This window comes from Sus scrofa, chromosome 13 (genome assembly GCF_054392235.1).
Source record: "Sus scrofa isolate SSC_HxYL_T2T_F1_AM1 chromosome 13, Sscrofa_HxYL_maternal_Yorkshire_Landrace_v2.0, whole genome shotgun sequence".
In the NCBI taxonomy this organism is placed as follows: domain Eukaryota; kingdom Metazoa; phylum Chordata; class Mammalia; order Artiodactyla; family Suidae; genus Sus; species Sus scrofa.
In genome coordinates this window covers 216,486,092-216,507,195 of record NC_139395.1, presented here as the reverse complement: position 1 = coordinate 216,507,195, position 21,104 = coordinate 216,486,092, and the positions used below count along the sequence as shown (strand labels likewise).

Here is a 21,104-nt window from a genome sequence, read left to right as displayed (position 1 = left end):
CCAAAAAAGAAAAAGGGGGGAAAAAAGTAAAAAAAAAAAAAAAAAAAAAAAAAAAAAAGTTCAAAGGTGACTATAAAATTCATCAGAATAAATTTTACTAATCAAATCACTTCAAAATAAAAAAATTAGCTAAATCGTGAGAGCAATACAACTTCCAGACACCTTAAAGTATCAACTCCACTGGCATGCCTGTATCTAAACCTGAAGTTCTTTTTGCTTATTTTCTAAGACAGAACCTCAGTTTCTTGAGACACTCTGCATGAATTCATCATCTTCATAAATAAGAACTTAAAAAAAACCCAAACTTATCCAAAAGAATATCTGTAATGACTGATGCAATTAATCATTAAAGTCAGTTTATTTAAAACAAAAATGATAGCCATTATTAGTTTAACATAACCAAGTAGCTAACATTTTGTTTTCTTTCAGTAAGGCAGAATTAAAATGTTATAGTAATGCTATCAACATTTTTCTCTACTACTTATGCAAAAATTCAAAATAAAATACACAAGAATGAGGAGGAAGAGGGAAGGTAAGTTTGGAGATGACCTTGTAAGTCAAGCAGTCTTTGAAAGTCCTTCTCGGCCTCTTGAATGGAAATGTGCTCACCTTACACTAAGTTGTAACTGACAGTGAACAGCAAACATTCACTAAGTGTGAAAAGGTTTTAAATACAAATGTTATTACTATGGGCTCTATCTGATAACTACAGAAAAGACATTAAGAAAGAAAAGTTAATAGCACTAAGCTCTTTTATTTTTTTTCCTTCTAGTTGCACCCACAGCATTCAGAAGTTCCTGGGCCAGGGATTGAACCCTCGTCACAGCAGCAACCCATGCCACTGCAGTGACAACACCAGATCCTTAACCTACTGCACCACAGGGAACTCCTGCATAAGCTCACTTTATTGCAACAATGGGGAATGAAGGGTGTTTCGTAAATGAAACCTAATCTGAGTATCTGAACCTTACATCTTTAAACAGATTTTTTTGTTTCTATCACTTTCAGGGGACTAAAGAACCATAATGCCTCCCTTCATTTCTTAAAAAGGAGTTTGCTAATAAAACTCAGTAAAGCCAGCATTTTTAAGCATGACTTGCTAATACATGCCTATAAAAAGTCTATAATTAATTGATCCTATGGTCTCTATCTTAAAAGAGATAATAGCATCTTATTTTTATAGTTAGTAGCAATTTGTTGTTGTCTTGGTGGCACTTAAAATCCTAGAACAATGGTGTCTGACAATCACTGGCATCTGAGACTCGATTAAAAAGAGTATTAAAGAACATGTAATTAAAAGATGTTTTGCCCATATGTCAACCAGCCACTATTTTCATCATTCTTCTGTATTCAGAAGAAACATCATAGGACAATGAAACAAACACAAGCTCTGGAGTAGGGCAGAGGAGCCCAGGACCTTGGCTATGCTACACTTTGTCAAACCACCTGTAATATCTGGAGTCTATTACCTTCCTCACAGGGCTGTTCTGACTATTAGAGATGATGCAAGAAAGCCCAAGGAATATGGTAGGAGTTCAAGAAAGGTTAGCTGTTGTATCCTGAAGAAGAGCCTGAGATCTTGGCTCAAACATTCCAAAAAGGATTTTATAACCGTTAACATATTAGCTTACTTTTAATTTCTGAGCTGTATTAGAAATGATCAACGAAAACAGAAAGCGAAGTCTCAAGATAAATATGCATCATTAAAGCATGCAAATGGCACTTGTAAGGTGCAAATGCATATACAGTATTTTCATATGGTTTTATGCTCTATACCACCTGGAATATGAATTCCCAAAGATTTAAAATTTTACTGCCAGATCAAGTAACATATATAAATTGACGTCCTCCAACAACAGCAAAAAAACTGAATATTTATTCAATCACCTTAAGATAAAAACAACCATTCACTCAAATGTTTGGTCTGGGTTGGCACACTGCTTAGTATGCCTGTTGTTTGTTTATTTACCTATATAGTATTTCATTTCAGTGTCATGTTTGTTCATGAGCTCAAGAAGTCGCACTTCTATCTGGGCCTGATTCAGAAAAGCCTTCTTGTTCTTTATTATTTTAATGGCAACCCATTCTTGCTCCACTCGATCATATGCCTTTACAACCTAAAAGAGAAAAAAGATAAATAATATCTATTTCACTAATGCAATTTAACAACAGTTTACAATTCACCTGAATTGTACATTTAGCTAATGCTCATTTTTCTGACCTTGCTAAAAGAGGTTCTATTTGTTTCCATTCAACAACATCCATTTACTACTTTATTGTCACTTTAAATCAATTTTTCAATTGGATTTCTTTTGCACCATTACAGCATTTTTAAACATCTGCAAAACAGATAACTTTCTTAACAAAATTAGATTAACCAACTTTCCTCCTTCAGAAATAAATTATGAATCTTGACAAGTGCTTTGTTTTTCATCTTTCATACTAAGTAACACTATAAAATAATTATTCCAACTATTCTTTCAGTAAGACAAAAACCTGGTTTATATCCCAAGGTTGTAAGTCATCTGAAAAATGTAGTTAACTTTCTAAATTTAAATTACATTTTCATAAATAAAAAACAGAAGAACTAGTTTACAACTAAAGAAAAATCAAAAACAAATTACCGGGAAATAAATTAAAATGCCATCATTAGGGGATTTTGAGTTTTAAAATGAGAATCAGTGCTAAGGAAACTGAAGCATTCATGAGCAAGTCACCAAGAACACCTCGTTTTAAATTTTATTCATTTAAAACAAGTTTCAGGAGTTCCCATTGTGATGCAGCAGAAACAAATCTGACTAGGAACCATGAGATTGCGGGTTCGATCCCTGGCCTCGCTCAATGGGTTAAGGATCTGGCATTGCCGTGAGCTATGGTGTAGGCCGCAGATGCAGTTCAGATCCTGTGTTGCTGTGGCTGTGGAGCCATAGCTCCGATTTGACCCCTAACCTCCATATGCTGCAGGTGCGGCCCTAAAAAGCTAAATAAATAAATTTTTTAAAAAAGAAAAGAAAACAAATTTCACACTATTAGCAAATCTACATAAAAATTATGAAATAAAAGAGATAAAAAGAAAACTAGGTATCTACAAATCAGAAACAACCACTAAAACTGATTAAATACTATTATTAATGATATTATATATAATCCGAATAGGTAATCGTTTTAGATGCATTGCCTGTGTATTCAGAAAGTCTGGAGATGCAGGTAGAATGTCAAGCCATTCCAACGTGAGAACCACTAGATTAGAGGAATGGAATGTACGGGCCAGGAGCCACATCATTCACGGTCATTGTCAACAACAGATCATAAATTGTTCCGATGAAATCAAACTTGGAATGAAAAATGCCAATATCTCTGGGTCTACCCAATTTTTAAAAAATACTATCTATTGTCTTTTAAATCAGAGATGACCCATGTAAACATCTGACCAAGAGGTTTTGATATTCTTCTGTTTCACTGACCATACTGACAGCACCAAGAGCCGCAGCTCAGTGCCCAGATCCTAATGGTCTCCAGGACAAAGGCCACTAACAGGGGCCCAACTACCTACTGACACAGCAAATTAACCGGCTCAATGCTAAAGCAATGATTTTCAACTCTGAATTACACATGCAATGGGCAGTTTTCAAAAATACCAACAGCCGGGACCCAGTCACAGAGACTCTGCTGTAATTGGTTTGGAGCCTAGGCACCCGTCCTTCCTCCCCACTTCCACCCCCACCACGGCCAAAGCTCCCGGAATACTTCAATGAGCAATCAGGATTGATAACTACCGGCTAAAGCAATGAAGGTGCCATTACTGTGACAAGAATCAGCAGAGAATTTTAACAATGTCTGACCAAGGAAATAAGGAACACTTTATCTGGAAGTGACAGGTCTAGGTCCTGACCCCAAACACACCTGAGCCTAGGAGAAAGGCACCCATCAGTCTGATCTGGTAAAGAGACTGTGACGTCAAACAGGCCTCGATTTTCACAGGTTTATTACTACGTTCACTTGCTCTTAGGAGTCAGAGTATGAGAAAATTAAAGCAAAGGGGAGGAGGGGGAAGACCACAGTGAGTTCAAAGACTGAGTATGTGAAGTTTAAGCTGTATGGCCATGAGTTTCATGGTGGACGTCAAAGGAGTCAGAAAACCGTCCTGCTAAAATCAACTGCCTAAATGCTGGTGTCATTTTGAGGAAGACAGCAATCACTCTACCTAGGGCGTCTGTTCACAGCCTTACTGTAGGCCTGAAAAATGCCTTTTCCTCAAGAAGCTCTGAAAGAGAAGCACAAGCTGCTTCTGACAAAAGGTAATACTTTCATCGAGAGGGACTCCCAAAACACTGAAAAAGCCCTCGCTTAGAAGAAAAAGAGGTTACAAATCAAGGGTAAAGGCCCTGAATTATGTAAAATCCCTCAAATTCCTGAAATCATGGGAAGGGGCAGACTATCGCACACGTGACTAGGGCCTAACAGAGCCACACTGGGGTGACAGAAGTTTTCTCACAACCTTGTGCATCTTTCTTACAGATTTATTCACTCGATTTGTCTGGTCTAGACCTGTGGCTGCTAATGGCCTAGAGTTCTAACATCCTAAGCATGATTAGACTGACACATGAATTTTTCCTCACAGGTTGAAAAAAAGCATATTTTGCTTTCTCTCAGGGTAAGAACAGATGAGTAAGAGCACAGTTCTGTAGTTTAAAAAAAAAAAGCAAAAGCAAAAAGAACCAAGAAACTGTCAAAAAGTCAAAAGAAGTATTTGGGTTACAAGTTAATTACCGACTCACTGCACAAAAGTTGCAAGGCAAAGGAGACTAGGATTAATAGTACATCACACCTCAAACAATAAACAGCTCCGATGAGACAGGAATATTTAACAAGTGGGAGCAGCTGGGGGATCCAAAGCCAGAGAAAAGCTCTTTAAAAGTTCAAGGAGGGAAGTTCCTGTTGTGACTCAGCAGGTTAAGAATCCAATTAGTATCCATGAGGATGCCGGCTTGATCCCTGGCCTCCCTCAGGGGGTTAAAGATCTGGCATTGCTGCAAGCCGTGGAGATCGGGCATGGCTGTGGCTGTGGCTGTAGGTCTCAGCTGCAGCTCTGGTTTAATCCTTTGATCCCTAGCGTGGGAATGTCCATATGCCTCAGGTGTGGCCCTGAAACAAAACAAAAAAGTGTCTGGAGAAAGGTCTGACAGCTCTTAGCCTGGGCACAGCTGATGTAAGAGACTAACACAGCGAGGAGTTCCCATCGTGGCGCAGTGGTTAACGAATCTGACTAGGAACCACGAAGGTGCGGGGTTTGATCCCTGGCCTCGCTCAATGGGTTAAGGATGCGGCATTGCCGTGAGCTGTGGTGTAGGTCACAGATGTGGCTCGGATCCCGAGTTGCTGTGGCTGTGGTGTAGGCCAGCGGCTACAGCTCGAATTAGACCCCAAGCCTGGGAACCTCCATATGCCGTGAGTGTGGCCCTAGAAGACAAGGAAAAAAAGAAAAAAGAGAGACTAACACAGTGAAGGTCTTGCGCTGTGTGTCGGGGCAGGGATGAGAAGACAGCTGTGGGTGAGAGAAGAGGCCAGGAATGAAGGGAAAAAACCAGGTCCACTTCACTCTTCCTGGCAGAAGCTGCCTGAATGGCCCTGCCCTTCAGAAGTAGGCCAAACACAACAAGTGTGACTGATGCCCTGAGGGCTGAAGAGGGGATCCTGGAGACCATCTGCCCACTTAGAGACCTGACTGAGCTGGAAGAGGAGCTGAGTATGGACTCCAAGCACAGCCCCTGGCATCCCAAGACTGCAAAGAAGTGAGTAGGCACCTGCTGTACCCACTGAAAATAAGAAACTTTGTTCCCTTTGAGGACGAGTGTCAGACAGAAAGGTAATTATCTCCAGCCCACAAAATGAAGAATCATCCACAGGCGACAAAGCCAACATGGAAGAGGCAACACCATCTACTAGTGGTTAAATTCAACCACTAGTATTAGTAAAATAAGTACCTTGGTAGCTTAGAAAGTAAATCTTCTTTTTAAAAAAATCTAATGGAGTTTCTGGAGTTCCCATTGTGGCTCAGTGGTTAATGAATCCAACTAGGAACCATGAGGTTTCAGGTTCAACCCCTGGCCTCGATCAGTGGGTTAAGGATCCGGCATTGCCGTGAGCTGTGGTGTAGGTCGCAGGCACGGCTCAGATCCCACACTGCTGTGGCTGTGGTGTAGGCCGGCAGCTACAGCTTCGATTAGACCCCTAGCCTGGGAACCTCCATATGCCGTGGGTGCAGCCCTAAAAAGACAAAAGACCAAAGGGGGAAAAAAAAAATCTAATGTAGTTTTTTACTACTGATGTAGTTTTATTACCTTTAGAAAACATGATAATCCAAATACATCTCCATTGTCTAGATCTATTCGCAAATATTAGAACTGTACTACTGAGAAAATGATACAACATGATTCACTAAAAAGTTCTAATTTATGAAAGTCGGCATTTTCCATTAAATTACCTGTCCAAAGGAACCTTTGCCTATCAAGGAGTCAATTTCGTAACGATCCATCCACTTTTCTCCGTTTTTTACAATGTAATCATAGTTATCATCGTCATAACCATCATTGTAAACCTTCCTCTCCTTCTTGTGACTAGAATCGTCCCCCTGGCCCTGTTGATGTCTTCGTTTCTTTTTTGCATAGTAAACCTGAAATGAGAATATATAATGTCAACTGTGTAATTAAATCACCATTGGGCGGGGGCAGGACACAGTGCTCCGTATATCCAGAGTATACAGAAATCTGCCTTTAGCAGGAAATGGATGGATTTTTATTCTTTATAACACACACACACAACAAAAATAAAGAATTTTCTATAGTTGCTATTAGAATTACAGAGTAACACTGATCTATAACCAATGGAAAATATCTACAGTAAAATTCACTTTAGAATTATATTGTCTATACATTTTATAGACAGGAGACGTTAAGTGATTGGGCCAAAGACTCCCATTCAAGAAGAGTAATAGGACTTGATTGACATTTTTATTTTTTTAAACTAAGATATAATTTATATATAGTGAGATGATATAGATCTTAATGGAGTATATCATATAGGAGATTTTGAAAAAAAATATATACCCTGATATTATCAACAAGTGCCAAGCAAAATAAAGAATATTTGCATCTCATTACATTCAGGTTGCCTCACACCCCCTTCTGGTCAACCCCAATTTTATACCTGACTCCAAGGGAAAAGATTTTTTAAATGAAAATTTAAATATATATAACTGATGTTATAAAAAAAACATGCCCAGTTTTTAAGCCTATGGTAACATATTAACGAAAAATAGCCATGCCCCATATCCACACTGAAAGCCATAAACCTTGTTGTTGAGACTGTTATTTTCCTTATATCTGTTTTTCTTATAAAATGGTTTCTAAGATTAGTAAAAAAAAAATAATAGGTAGACCAGACAACAGGTCAAGTAACTGGTACTAACATTGAGGAAATTTTCCTGCTTAGCACATCAGAAACACTCTAGTCCACAAGGGGGCAAAACAGTTAAAAAACAAGCTTCAACAAAGCTACTGTTAAGGTTTAACGATTTCTCAGATATTTTCAGATAACCAGAAGCTAGTGCGGCACGTCTTTTATCGCACAAGAACTGTGTACAAAATCCGACTTAGAAATGATCCTGAGTCCGTTCCAGTTTTACCTTGCCGTACCGCCACGACAACGTAATGCTGGCATTCAACAGCACTAAAGTGCCGTGGATTTACACACACACAAGAACATCTTTTTAGTTAATTGGCTCTAAAGCTGGTAGAAGATAAGCCTTATAATGCAAAAGGCTATGGGGTCCCTTGCAAGAAAAAAGAAGCATGGGCATGTCCACTCTTCTCCAGAAAAGCCCATTTGGTAATTCCTTACAGCGCTAAAGGGGAGGTTAGAAGCAAATAACAATCACACCAAAGGCCTAAGACACCACAACAGTAGTTTTTGGAGGCAAAGGGTCAAGTTGGCAGATGAGTAATTCAAACTGCTAGCTATGCTTTTTATCCTATTTACTTCCACAGAAAAGGTTTTCGGGTATTATACAATGAAAAGAAACAGATAAATGAATACACATTCATTTTAAAAGAAAATTTAAAACCACATGAATATAAACAGATCAGGCAAAATAGGCCAAAGTCTTTACTGTGTATTAAATACATCTCAGAGCTTCCTGACATCCATAGGAAAAAAACGCTAAGAAGAAAAAAAAAAAATTATGCAAAACTCTTAACATATTCAGACTTAAAGTGTCATTACTCCCTCCCTCTCCTGCTTTAGAGAAGAGTTGTTATAGAAATGATAACTTGGTATATATTAAATACAAATTTGAAAGAGTTATCCACAATTACCTAAATTTTTTGCCGTCCTTGTTAATATCTTTCTTTTGCATAATTATCTATAATCATTAACTTACCAATCTTCTTAATAATCAATACGACAATCACTGAGAGTAAAAAAATTTAGTTATGTTTAAATGTGTCACAAAATAACGTTCCTCCCCCATTGCAAGATAAATGCTATTGTAACACAGCAACAGTCTTACCTCATTAATATGCTTATATGTTTTGATCAAGTCAACAGAAAGTTTTCTCAGGGGAGCAGTAGCTGGATCACGGAAGGTTTGGGGCATCCGCCTCTGTAACATGACAATATCAGGCATCACCTTAAATAGACAGAAAAGACTAGCACTTTAACTATGCTGAACTGGTATGAATTCCCTCTTCTGTAACCTGTGTATATGTATTTAAAAAAAAAGAGAGACATCTACATTAGATTATATATTCTCTCTCAGTTATCTTTTTCAATCAGAATTCAATGAAAACAATCACTGGAACAAATAAGTAAAATCAAGAGAATATATCCAGCTATTCAAGGCTTGCCTCCACTCCCCAAATTAAACAAGAGGATTACAGACACACCCCTCGTCCAGGAGACATGCATGATGTCCATAAGGGCGTCTCCACCATACATTCCGCTGAAGGGAAAGTTTCTTCTGAATTAATTCCTAAAGCCTGACCAGGTTCGCAACAGGCAGACAAAGACTAACCTACCTTTCAGCTTCTTAAGACAGACCCCAGCGGGCACCATGAAGCGAGCAGGCCATGGGGCAGAGATGGAGCTTGGTGCTGCAGGAACGCAGCTCCCAACACCCCAGACCCTGCCCTCTGACAAGCAAGCATTTGCCTGTCAGCAAGGCTGACATCTGCACGCACTTCCTCAGTGTGACTGAATAAAACACCCCGCCCCCAAAATCCAACCTTACCCTCTCCACATTCCCTGCGCCCCCACCCGTTGAGTTACTCTCCACAGCACTGACCACCTGACATACTAGTGTACATTTACTCATTTACTGGTTTCCATTTTTTTCTCCTCCTTCTACTACAAGGAAAATTCCAATGGGTAGGGATTCTTCTGTTCAGTTATATTCCCTTTGCCTACAAAACTGCCTGGCATATAGTAGGTGTTTAATAAATATTTGTTGAAAAAACAAAGGAATCCATGATATCAATATCCTTAGTTAGGGTTACACTAGGAGCTGACCACAAAGAAGCATCCATAAGGTCCTCTGACACCTTAAAGCTAATGAAACCTTCTTTTAAAAAACTCATTTCAACTATACTTCCACCCCAATGCCAAACCACGTCTCTCTCCTATCCAATTACGCAGTGGGCATTCAACTTGGAGCTTTGTGCTAGAGGTGTGGGGCAGAAACACGATGTCCTCCAGATGCAAACACACCCAGGATTGCTGCAACTAGCACACCAATGATCCCGGACTGCTGTTCTCACCCCACTCTTCTACCATGTGCCAAGCCTCAGCAAGGGGTCCCAGCGGGGCGACGTGCAACCAACAGATCCTCGAAACCAGTTAATTACATTAAGGTCCCATTAGTCACTACCACTAGCCTTCCTTGAGTTCCTGTCTAGCCTTTACAGACACTTATACCAGCAAAATCCACTGAGTCAGAAGCCCCTGATACAGCCCCTTTCAAAGGATTCTCTGGTCAATTTAAGGGCAGAGAGACAGTAAACACACCATACTAAGGATTCACAGCAATGTCTGGAAATTAACCAAGCTAACCCACACTAACTAAAGGAAGAGATTAGGGTTATAAGGTGATAACAGAGAGAACAGAAAAGAACCACCATCCCTGGGGTATGAAAGAGTGAGCACAGCAACTATCTAGGTGTATTTTCTCTTAAACCAATACAATGTTCATTTCCTCTGCATCTGTACTCAAACTCTTAAAAAATTATCAAGATGGAAAATTCACTAAATTACTATATTAAGTTAATAATTGTTATCTTTTCCCATGACCCTCTCCTTAAGGTTCCAAATAAGGTTTCCAAATAAGGTTTAAGGGGAAAAAACCTTCAGTGATTAATTATAACTTACTTGTCTGAAAATACAGTAAGACTTCATAAGACAATCTGAATACTTTTTAAAATAGAGAATTGCTTTATTTTTCTAAATACAAAAGGAGGGGTTCGCAGAATATTTTGCTTTTATAGCAGTCCTTGGAGACTTAATTTAACGAATAAATGACAGTGGTAACAAGGATGTCAATTATAAAATGTTACGTGAATGAACGCTGTAAGCATTCAATGTAATGAAAGGGTTTACCTTAATGTATTTCTTTCTTTATTTTTTAAGGCCATGACAGTAGTTTCAAGTAGGTCATGTGGTTGGCAAGACCTTCTTGGACTACTGGAGCACAGCCTCACAGTGAGGTTTCAGGGACGGCTGAACCAGTGAAATACTTTACCACTGTAACGAGAGTTGATAGATGGTCTAACTTTGTTAGACGCAGGTGAATTACTTCAGTAGTTAATAATAAAATACTAATTGTAGCAGCAAATATTTGCCAAACACTACTTTTTTTGAGTATGCATTACTTTACTCCTTCATGTAATCTTCCCCACAATCTCATGAGAATAAGGAATGTTCCTGTCACCATTTTTCAAATCAGAAACCTGAGTGTCTGATGTAAAGTTACTTGACCGAGGTCCTAGAGCCAGTAAATAAAACAGATGATTTGACAGCTGAGGTAGTCTCATGCCTAAATACCCATGCTCTGAACCACGGCACTGGGCCAGAAGCTCCCTTGTTAATTTTAGGCGCCCATTCTCTCCTCTTGGTCAAATCATTTTTAGGCTATTTGTTGGGCACAATAATTGAGTGATGCATAATAAATACCAATATGATTGATAATGAAAATAAGACAAAAAATACCAATAAAATAAATGAATGCATTTACTAAAATTAATTACGTTTGAAACTGCGAATATGTTTAAGTTTTTAACTTATCCACTTACAATTCCACTGGTATTTCAAACACTGGAAAAAAGAACCAGTGACTACATCTTTTCAGGAATAATTCATTATGCTCACTTAAAACACCAAAATCACACAATTAAAAAAAAATCAATTTAAAATGTATAGTAGTACATACATGAAATTGAACATGAACACAATCTTGACTAACAATGTTTTTTACACTCAATACACAAATGTGTGCTACTGAGCCTGACCTGTCACTATATACTGCTAGTCTCTTCTACAACTGGCCAGACTGCCTACAAGGCCAAATTGATTAGCTAATTCTAAATACCTTACTTTTTTATATACTTCTGGCAGCAGAAATTACTATTCCAGGGGCATCTGTATATATAAGCCAGATGCATTCCACCCACAAAAAACTGGTCTTTAGGTCAGACTGTATTTCAGTGTTTCAAACAGCACCTTGTACAGAGTAGATGCTCAGAATATATAGAAAAGAACAAATCAATTTCCATAAACTAAATAACATTTTCTCCACTAACTTTGTCATTTTGTATTAGGTAAACCAAACTGTCCATTTTTCACTGTTGTGGCGCCATAAGCTCAAATCCAGAATTAGAAAACAACTTTGCCAAATACACACTCAGTCATAAATCTATACCAGGACTCAGACCAGTCCTATGCATTTGATGCTTTGTCCACTTTCAACTTCTCACAAAGTCAGAAGAATGTAAGGTGGCGAGGTCCCTTCTTCCCTTTCACAGCTGGGTGAAAAACCCAGTGTACATAGGACCCAGGAGCTCACCATGCTGTGGCAGGGAGCCAGTTCCCCTCCACGACACCCCCCAGTCCCCAGTGTCCTCACTTGCAAAAGGGAACTTGTTGAGCTATCCTCCTACTGGTTCTGGGAGCCAAGAAAAACCACACACCCCCAAATGCTCCTAATTAAGGGAACTTTCTGGGGAAAGACACAGATCTTAAAGCAAAAAACCAAACAAACAAACAAACAAAACCCAACAACAGGCAGGAGACAGTTCCCCCTGTGGCTCAACCAATTTTGAATCCAACTAGTATCCATGAGGATGTGGAGTCAACCCCTGGCCTCGAAAGCTGGGGTGTAGGTTACAGACTCGGCTTAGATCTAGCGTTGCTGTGGCTGTGGTGTAGGTTGGCAGCTGTAGCTCGGATCTGACCCCTAGCCTGGGAACCTCTGTAAGTTGCAGGAGCTAAAAACAATCTTTTATCTTTTCTTGAAAAGATTCACCATGTGCTAGGACTTTATTAAAAGACTGTTTTCTAGTTTAATAACACCGACCCTACCCATTTTATGTTTACCTCACATCACCACTCATCTCAGTGCATGAGGACCCTGACACCTCCCTTTCTTGCTCTCCTGAGAGCTATGCGTGAAGCTGGACAGAGCACATGCTTTAAGAACCGTGAAAGGTACTGGGAAAACTAGAAAAGCATTTCAAACATCCGATCATACTTTCCTACACTTACTCCAAATACATTTTATCTTTTGAAAACTGTTTTAAATTTACATGTAACACTCATACGAGAAAGATTAACTACAAGAAATAAAATGTTAAAGTTAGCTCATTTCAATTTACTTGTACATAAGACTTATTTAAAGACACTGATAGGGTGATTAAGAAGCAGCAATGGAAATCAAATAATAAAATTCCAGGAGTTTAGAGCTAGACAGTATACTTGGGAGTTCTAGTCTAAGCATAATCATACATTCCAGAACTGACAGAAGAGGCTCTGTGACCCGACTCAAGCCACACACCAAGATCATGAGTCAAGACCTGGAGTCCATGTCTTATGACTAGCAGACCCCTCTGTGTCAGCTCACAGTTTTAGTGCTTTAGACAGCAGTTTTAAGACAGCTTTTAATCTGACTAGCTTATTAGGTTCAGAAATCTTTGGAGTCTGTTAGAAATATCCGGCTGAATATTACTTCTTAAAGTCCTTTTACATTATGTGAGACTTTAAAAATATTTTACAGCTTAAAATGGAAACACTAAGTAATTTATCTCTTATTTGAAAATAAATAATCCACAAATAAGATGTTAGTTGTACCTAAAAATAGGTACCTTGCTAACTAAATTACCTCCTACAATCATATAACCATAACAAGGACCTTAAAGTTCTGGATTTTTTCCCTCGCCCTCCGTATAGACACCAGGTGTTAGAACTGATGAGCAGAAAGAAAGCAGAAAGAAGCCTGCCTGGGCCAGGCCCCCCGAGACTGCAGCTTACAGTCTTGGAGAGTCACTAACAGGAGCTCAGTCCCTTCGGTTGTAAAAGAGACTGAAAACAGGCATCCTGCCTGACAGGCTGCTTTTGAACAAGCGGGAAAATGAACCCAAATCTTTTTCTCTTAAAAATACAATGCAAACGAGTCATGTGCTATCACTACTGTTTGGACATCCAGAGCTTTCTTCCAGTACATGATTAAATGCTTTCCAATTCTGACCAACTGCTCAATTCTCAAACATACAACTTCTCAATTTACTGCATAAAACAAATTCTTAAGACCCACCATAATTTATCTTACTATTTAACTGTGAATGTTATTCATGTGCTATATACACTTTATCAATGTAAACTCCGCTCAACTATTGACAGTCTTACGAAAATACATACAAGGGTGTACGCAAATAATGCTACTTAACTGCAGCCAACAGCTCACTAAAACCACGTATTATTGAATTAGAGAAAAAACATTTCCTTTAAATAAACCAATATAGAAATACCTTGATATTTTCCAAGTTTTGGTTCATATTAAAAGACCTAAATGAACAATGACAAGCCAAATTCCTAAGTACATGGGAAAAATTGCCATTTTCAGCACTCATCACATGGCCTCAATGGGCACAGAAACTTTACCACAACTACAGCTAGTAAAAAAAATTCTCCCCGCACCAGAAATCAACAGAATGGATGCAGTTAAAGCTAGTAAACACACACACACACACACACACACGCACGCACACGTGCACACGTATGTATGTGTACTGAGAGGTTTCAGCATTTATTCATTTTGTACTACCCATCTTATGGAAAACTGCTGAAATCTATAGTTTGAATGTAAGAATGATCGGCATGGTTAATTTACATTAACATTTTTTCAATTTTTTTTTTTTTTTTTTTTCAAATGGCTGCACCTGAGGTATATGGAAGTTCCTAGGCGGGGGACTGAATCTGAGCAGCAAAGCCAGATTCTGTATCCCACTGCACTGGACCAGTAACCAAACCCATGCCTCCACAGCAACCCAAACTGCTGCAGTAAGATTCTTAACTCACTGTGCTACAGCAAAAACTCCTCTTTTTAATTTTAAGGAGTTTCATACTAATTTTTATAAATGCATACCAAAGTTGCCAACAGTGTAAAATCAGCTCTATGTGTCTGCTACAACGGAATTGGAATTGTTTTGCTGTAACTTATGCTTTTCCATCTAACCGTCTTTCCATAAAAATAAGCTTTGTTTCCTTTTTTTAATTAATATTCTTTCAAAATAACTTTTTGGGAGTTCCTGCTGTGGTGCAGCAGGTTAAGGATCCAGCACTGCCACAGCTGTGGCTTGGATTCCATCCCTGCCTGGGAATGTATATATGACATGAATGGGGCTATTAAAAAAGCAAAAATCTTCCCCCCCATTGCAAAATGAGAGAATGCTGTTGTAAGTGTTTTTAACTATAGAGTGAAATACGTAGAAAAAAGAAAAAAACAACAACACACTTTTTAATGGAAACTTAACACCATATTTTGTCAATAGGGAATCCCATGTGACATGTAAAACTGAAAAGCATTAAGGCATTTTGCCCATTTACTATTACACCATTCTAAGGAATAAATTACCATTCTAACAAATCATTTCTGATACGTCATGAACTCACCTGGTTAGTTAGAGGTTGCTGAATCTGGTCAGAATAAGATAAGGCAGAAACCTGTTGGTCACTTATGTTTGGCTGGCGACGGTCACTGTACTGATGTGAATGGGGCATCTGTCCAGCCATCTGAAGGCCAGCAGCATGGAATGAAAATGACGGTGCAAGCCGAACAGATGAAGGTTTGCATGCTGAAGTCTCTCCTCCTATAAGAAGATAGTAAGTGAGGTTTAAAAGACGCATTCATATCCTAATGTCTGTATCTTCTGACCTATTTGATAGATCTTTAAACAAGGACTTTAGGATGTTCAACAATATTAAACACCTTTAAAACTACCAATGAGGATATGACACTCAACACAACTGTTGGACATTAAATGGTATAAAATACAATACCAATTGTAATGAGTATCTATAAACCTGTTTTAAGAAAACACTGCAAGCAAATCTTTTTTGTAAAGCAATGGAAATAACCTTTAATACTCATTTTCACATGTGAGATTTCCATCAATTGAGAACCATAAGTTGCAAAAGTAATCTCTGAATTCCTGCAAAGGACCTGTCCAATGGATCAGCTCTTTGGAAATCAATGCCAAGGAACACTGCTAAGATTCCGCTTTGCCCGTGCCATGTGTATGGTGATCAACAGCCCTAATATCCCCCAAGTCCGGGGGAAAATGGCGCCCTAGCGGGGCTCACTGTGGACACAGTAATTAAAGGCTGAGTGCACAACACATGGAAACAAATTCGCAGACTGCTGTATTCCTCTGCACTCTTCTGACAGTCCTAAGAGAACCTAGACCAGGCAAGCTTGCCACAAAAATGAACAATCAATAATTACCCCACAGGTAGGTTGGGACCAGAGTCGTAACTTTCACAGTAGAAATGGAAAATTAACATTTTGGTCCCTAGAAGTATTTGGTAGTTAACTTGTATAAGAAAAAAATACTTTTCTTCTTCTTCTTTTAAAATAATAATCAGACTGCTTTATTTCAGTGAAAAATAAGCAATAATGCCCATATTCCATCCAAGGACTTTTCTTCTTATATTCAACTAAATTTGCTATCACAGACTAGAACCAAAACGCAAAGCATAAAAACACCCTAGTCAACCAACAGCAGCCCAGAATACTTGGGCTTGTCTTCCTGAGTAAACCAGTGAACTCTCACCACACGACACACTACACTGTTCAAAACCAGGGTACATTTTCTAAAGTCAACTTGTTTTGTTTTTATTTTATTTTATTGTCTTTTTGCCATTTCTTGGGCCGCTTCCGTGGCATATGGAGGTTCCCAGGCTAGGGGTCGAATCGGAGCTGTAGCCACCAACCTACACCAGAGCCACAGCAACGCAGGATCCGAGCTGCGTCTGCGACCTACACCACAGCTCACGGCAACGCCAGATCCATAACCCGCTGAGCAAGGGCAGGGACCGAACCCGCAACCTCATGGTTCCTAGTCAGATTCGTTAACCACTGAGCCATGATGGGAACTCCTAAAGTCAACTTGTTTTGAAACATACAGCTGCAATGGCTCAAAAGTGAAGAGCAGGGATTCTTAGCTAGGCTGTTGCAATTTGAAATTTCAGCCCCAGACTAACCAGCTGTGTGACCTTGCACACTTGGTTTCCTGATAATGATAACAATCTACCTCAAACAGCTGTGCTTTAATACCTGTAAGGTGCTTAGAAGAGTTCTGGCAATTAAGAGACAACATCAACTGCAATTCCTGTACCATAACATAAAGGATGATGGCGCCAGCACACCTCGTGTGGAGCACTCAGTCTCTACCTGAATCTTGCACAGACTCTGCAAACTAAAAAGAACAAAGCTCAATTCTCCCCACACAGAAGTTCCACTTCCATATATTACCACAGCGAACTCCACTGTCTTCCACCCAGACAACCAGAATCAAAGCTATAGGAGTCACACTGAAAGGTGGTCTCCTCCAAAGACCACCTCATGCAAAAAGCAGCCCAACCTTGCCGAGTCTACCTCCTTCGGGACACTCCAATACAACCTCTTCTCATCTCCATGACCCCATGCCCGATTTAGATGACTCAGAGAGATTCCTAATAGCTTGCTCTCTTTACCTTGCCCATCTGCAACTCTGTATTTCTTCAATACGATGGCTCGAGTGACCTCTCTAAAGTGCAATCTCATCTTTACCCCACTGAAACACCACTTGCCTTAGCACTGCTTTTAGACCTTAGCTTCTGTCTTCATTACAGCAGGAGGCCCTTAACTGACCCAGAGCATATGATTAATAAACATCTACTGAATAAGTAAAAGGACAGGGATCCTTGGACGACAGATGGGATAACTTCTCTAAACACCTCATTACCCATAATTTAAAAATACATCCAATTACTCCAATTATGTGGAGCAATTCTGTTCAGTTAAAAAAAAAAAAAAAAAAAAAAAAAACTTGTCCTAAGGAAAGGAAATAATAGATGATGGGCACAAAGATAGTTAGGGAAGAATATTTATCCTGAGTATTGCTTGCAACAGCAAAAAAGTGGAAACCTAAATGGTAAATAGAGCAGGGTGTTCATCTTTAAATCTGCCTGTTAAAAACAAGAAAGTTGGGAAAAAATATAAATATATATGAAAAGAAATGAGGTCCTTGACATACAAATAACTCTTAGAAATAAAGAGTAAAACCACTAAGGCCCAGAATGGCAAATAACGTAACCACTCTGGGTCCTAGTTCCCCCACCTACAGCAGAAGTATTATACTAATCTTATTTCCTTAAGTATGTTATAAAGTTTAAATAAGACACCACAAAGAGACACGCAAAACAGAACCTGGTGCTTCACAAGCACTTTTTAAAAAATTAGCTTCTGTTTCTTTAGTCAATGTCATCATTTTATATATATATACTACGTTTAAACTTATAGGTTATATAGAAAAAAGTACAGAAATCATTAGTATATAGCTAGAGCAATTATCATCAAATGAACCTGTGGAAGAAGAAAAATAAAAATTGCCACCATTCCAGAAACCCCACACAACTCCCCCTTGTCCCAAAGTTACTAGTGTACTGACCTCAAAAATCAGATTACTTTTAACTTTGTATAAAGGAATCTGTTCACATCATGTTAGGCTTATACACTGTGGTTTGTTCAGTCATTAGTTTATCTACTCTAGTTTTGACTGACATTGGATTATTTCCAGTTCAGAGCTATTATGAATCCAGCCACCAGGAAGATTCCTATTAGGCGACCTATGGGACATACAGAGATGCTGCCCTGCGGTTTTTCCCAGTTTTTATTTAATCGATCTAGTTTTTCCTTAGTTGTTTATGAAAATTCCCTGTGCCCCATTCCTTTACTAACACTTAGACTTCAGTCACTACAGGAGGTATGCAGTGGTACTCGGCTGTGATTTTAGTGTGTGTTTTCCTGGTGACTATGAGCATCTTTTCATTTATTTATTGGCCACCTGGATATCCACTTATATGCCCATTCAGATTGCTTTTCCATTTCTCTATCAAAGAATCTTTTCTTACAAATTTCTAAAATTTCATGAAATCCTATTTTTTAACATATTTTGGATATAAGCTGTTTTGGGTTATAGACAACTTACACTATCACTCTCCTAATGTTTTGGGTTTTTGTTTTTTGTTTTTTTTTTTGTCTTTTTGCTATTTCTTGGGCCGCTCCCACGGCATATGGAGTTTCCCAGGCTAGGGGTCCAATCGGAGCTGTAGCTGCCAGCCTATGCCAGAGCCACAGCAACGCGGGATCCGAGCCGCGTCTGCGACCTACACCACAGCTCATGGCAACGCCGGGATTGTTAACCCACTGAGCAAGGGCAGGGATCGAACCCGCAACCTCATGGTTCCTAGTCGGATTCGTTAACCACTGCGCCACGACGGGAACTCCTGGGGGGTTTTTTGATGAACACAATCTCAACATTATCAACTTTTGGTTTAAAATTACTACTTTTTGAGAGTTCCTGCCGTGGCTCAGCAGTAATGAACCTATTATCCATGAGGATGTGGGTGTGATCCCTGGCCTCGCTGGAGGATAAGTATCTGGCATTGCCAGGAGCTGGGTGTAGGCTGCAGACATAGCTCGGAATCTGCGCGTTGCTGTGGTTGTGGCATAGGCTGATAGCTGCAGCTCTGATTCGGCCCAGAGCCTAGGAACTTTCATATGCTGAGGATGCAGCCCTAAAATGCAGGAAAAAAAAAATTACTACTTTTGGTGTCCGTTTAAGAAATCTTCCTTTATACCAAAGTCATAAAGAAATTCTATGTTATCTTCTAGATGCTGGGTTTTGCCATTCATATCTAGAGATAAGAAATGCTCTCGGATCTGATTTCCATGTATGTCTGCAATAAAAATCAAGTTTCATTCCACCCCCCCGCCACCAAAATAAGACAGCTGAGTAACCTAGAACCAATTATTAAAAGGGAACTTTCCCTGTAACATCATCTTTATCATAAATTACATACCCACACGTGCTTGGATTCTTTATTTTGTTCTGCTAGATACAGAATTACCTAGATCTTCATGTAAGAATCAGATACTGCCTAAATTACAATAGTTTCAAATTTTTAATATCTAGTAGAGAATTCTGTTTTTCAAGAATGTTTTAGCTTTTCTTAGCCCTTTGTGTGTCCATCTATGTTTTGGAATTACCTCGTCAAATTCACCAAAACAAACTCATGCCAGGGTTTGGGTTGAAACTGCAGTCTTGAACAGCGCTGTCCAATAGAATGTTCTGTAATGATGGATTTACCTGCAGTGTTTAATAAGTAGCTACTAGCACAACTGGGGACTTGCACAGTTTTGTTTTGTTTTCCTTCCCAACCTCTGTGCTTCCCTTTGCCTTATTCTACTTGCTGGGACCTTTGGTACAGTGGTGATAGAAGATATAGGTACACTGTCTTATATCCAATCTCAGAAAGAAAGCTTTCAACATTTCTCCAGTATTATGGTTGCTGTACGTATTTAATTACTAACTACCATCAGGTTGATGAAGTTCCCTTCTAGTTTCCTCACGAATAGATGCTAAATTATACTAAACGCTTTTTCTGCATCCATTGAAACGACATGAGTTTCCTGATAACTTGGTTACTGTGGTGAAATACACTGACTGGTTTATGAATGTTACACCAACTGTGTACTCCTAGAACACGACTTGGTCATGATGATCCTTTTGTAGTAGATTCAGTGACGAAACCACCTTTGTGGAGTTTTCTTTGTAGGTACGTTTTACAATTAACATGATCATTCAGATTATAAATTTTCTGGTGGGTCTGTATTCTTCTAATAGTATGTTAACTTTGTCTAAATTTTAAATTGGAACTTCTTCGTTAACATCCTCTAAGCTTTTCAATCAATGTAGATATAACTGCAGTGATAGCCCCTTCACCAAAGATAGGTTAAGAAGGCCTTCTCTTTCTTCTTTGTCATCAGTCTAATCAATGGTTTGTTAATTTTTTTTTTTTTTTTTTGGTCTTTTTTCTTTTTGTTGTTGTTGTTGCTATTTCTTGGGCCGCTCCCGCGGCATATGGAGGTTCCCAGGCTAGGGGTCGAATCGGAGCTGTAGCCACCGGCCCACGCCAGAGCCACAGCAACGCGGGATCCGAGCCGCGTCTGCAACCTACACCACAGCTCACGGCAACGCCGGATCGTTAACCCACCGAGCAAGGGCAGGGACCGAACCCGAAACCTCATGGTTCCTAGTCGGATTCATTAACCACTGCGCCATTACGGGAACTCCTGGTTTGTTAATTTTATTAAATATCCTCTTCTACATGCATTTTCTATTTCTGCACTCATGATATTCTATCAGTTAGCAAGAGAGGTATATTAAAAGTCTCCCATTTATGTTACTGGATTACCTAACCTCAAAGCTGTTTTACCTTTCTGATGAATAAAACCTTTTGTC

The 21,104-nt window shown here is 39.2% G+C and overlaps 1 protein-coding gene across 43 annotated transcripts in view; it reads right to left on the bottom strand.

Annotated features, from left to right (window-relative positions):
- Positions 1 to 21,104, bottom strand: part of DYRK1A (dual specificity tyrosine phosphorylation regulated kinase 1A) — a 151,104-nt gene that overhangs the window by 22,861 nt on the left and 107,139 nt on the right. For 25 of the 43 annotated variants that reach the window (XM_084992126.1, XM_084992107.1, XM_084992124.1 and 22 more), the window contains 4 exons: positions 15,211 to 15,407; positions 8,567 to 8,659; positions 6,485 to 6,673; positions 1,970 to 2,117 (listed from right to left, as the gene is read on the bottom strand). In XM_084992126.1, coding sequence (XP_084848252.1) covers positions 1,970 to 2,117; positions 6,485 to 6,673; positions 8,567 to 8,659; positions 15,211 to 15,330 — 550 coding nt within the window. In that variant the 5' untranslated portion in view covers positions 15,331 to 15,407. Of the gene's footprint in view, positions 1 to 1,969; positions 2,118 to 6,484; positions 6,674 to 8,566; positions 8,687 to 15,210; positions 15,408 to 21,104 lie in introns of all 43 variants that reach the window. The other 18 variants (XM_005670334.4, XM_003132770.6, XM_013982585.3 and 15 more) reach the window with 1 other exon arrangement.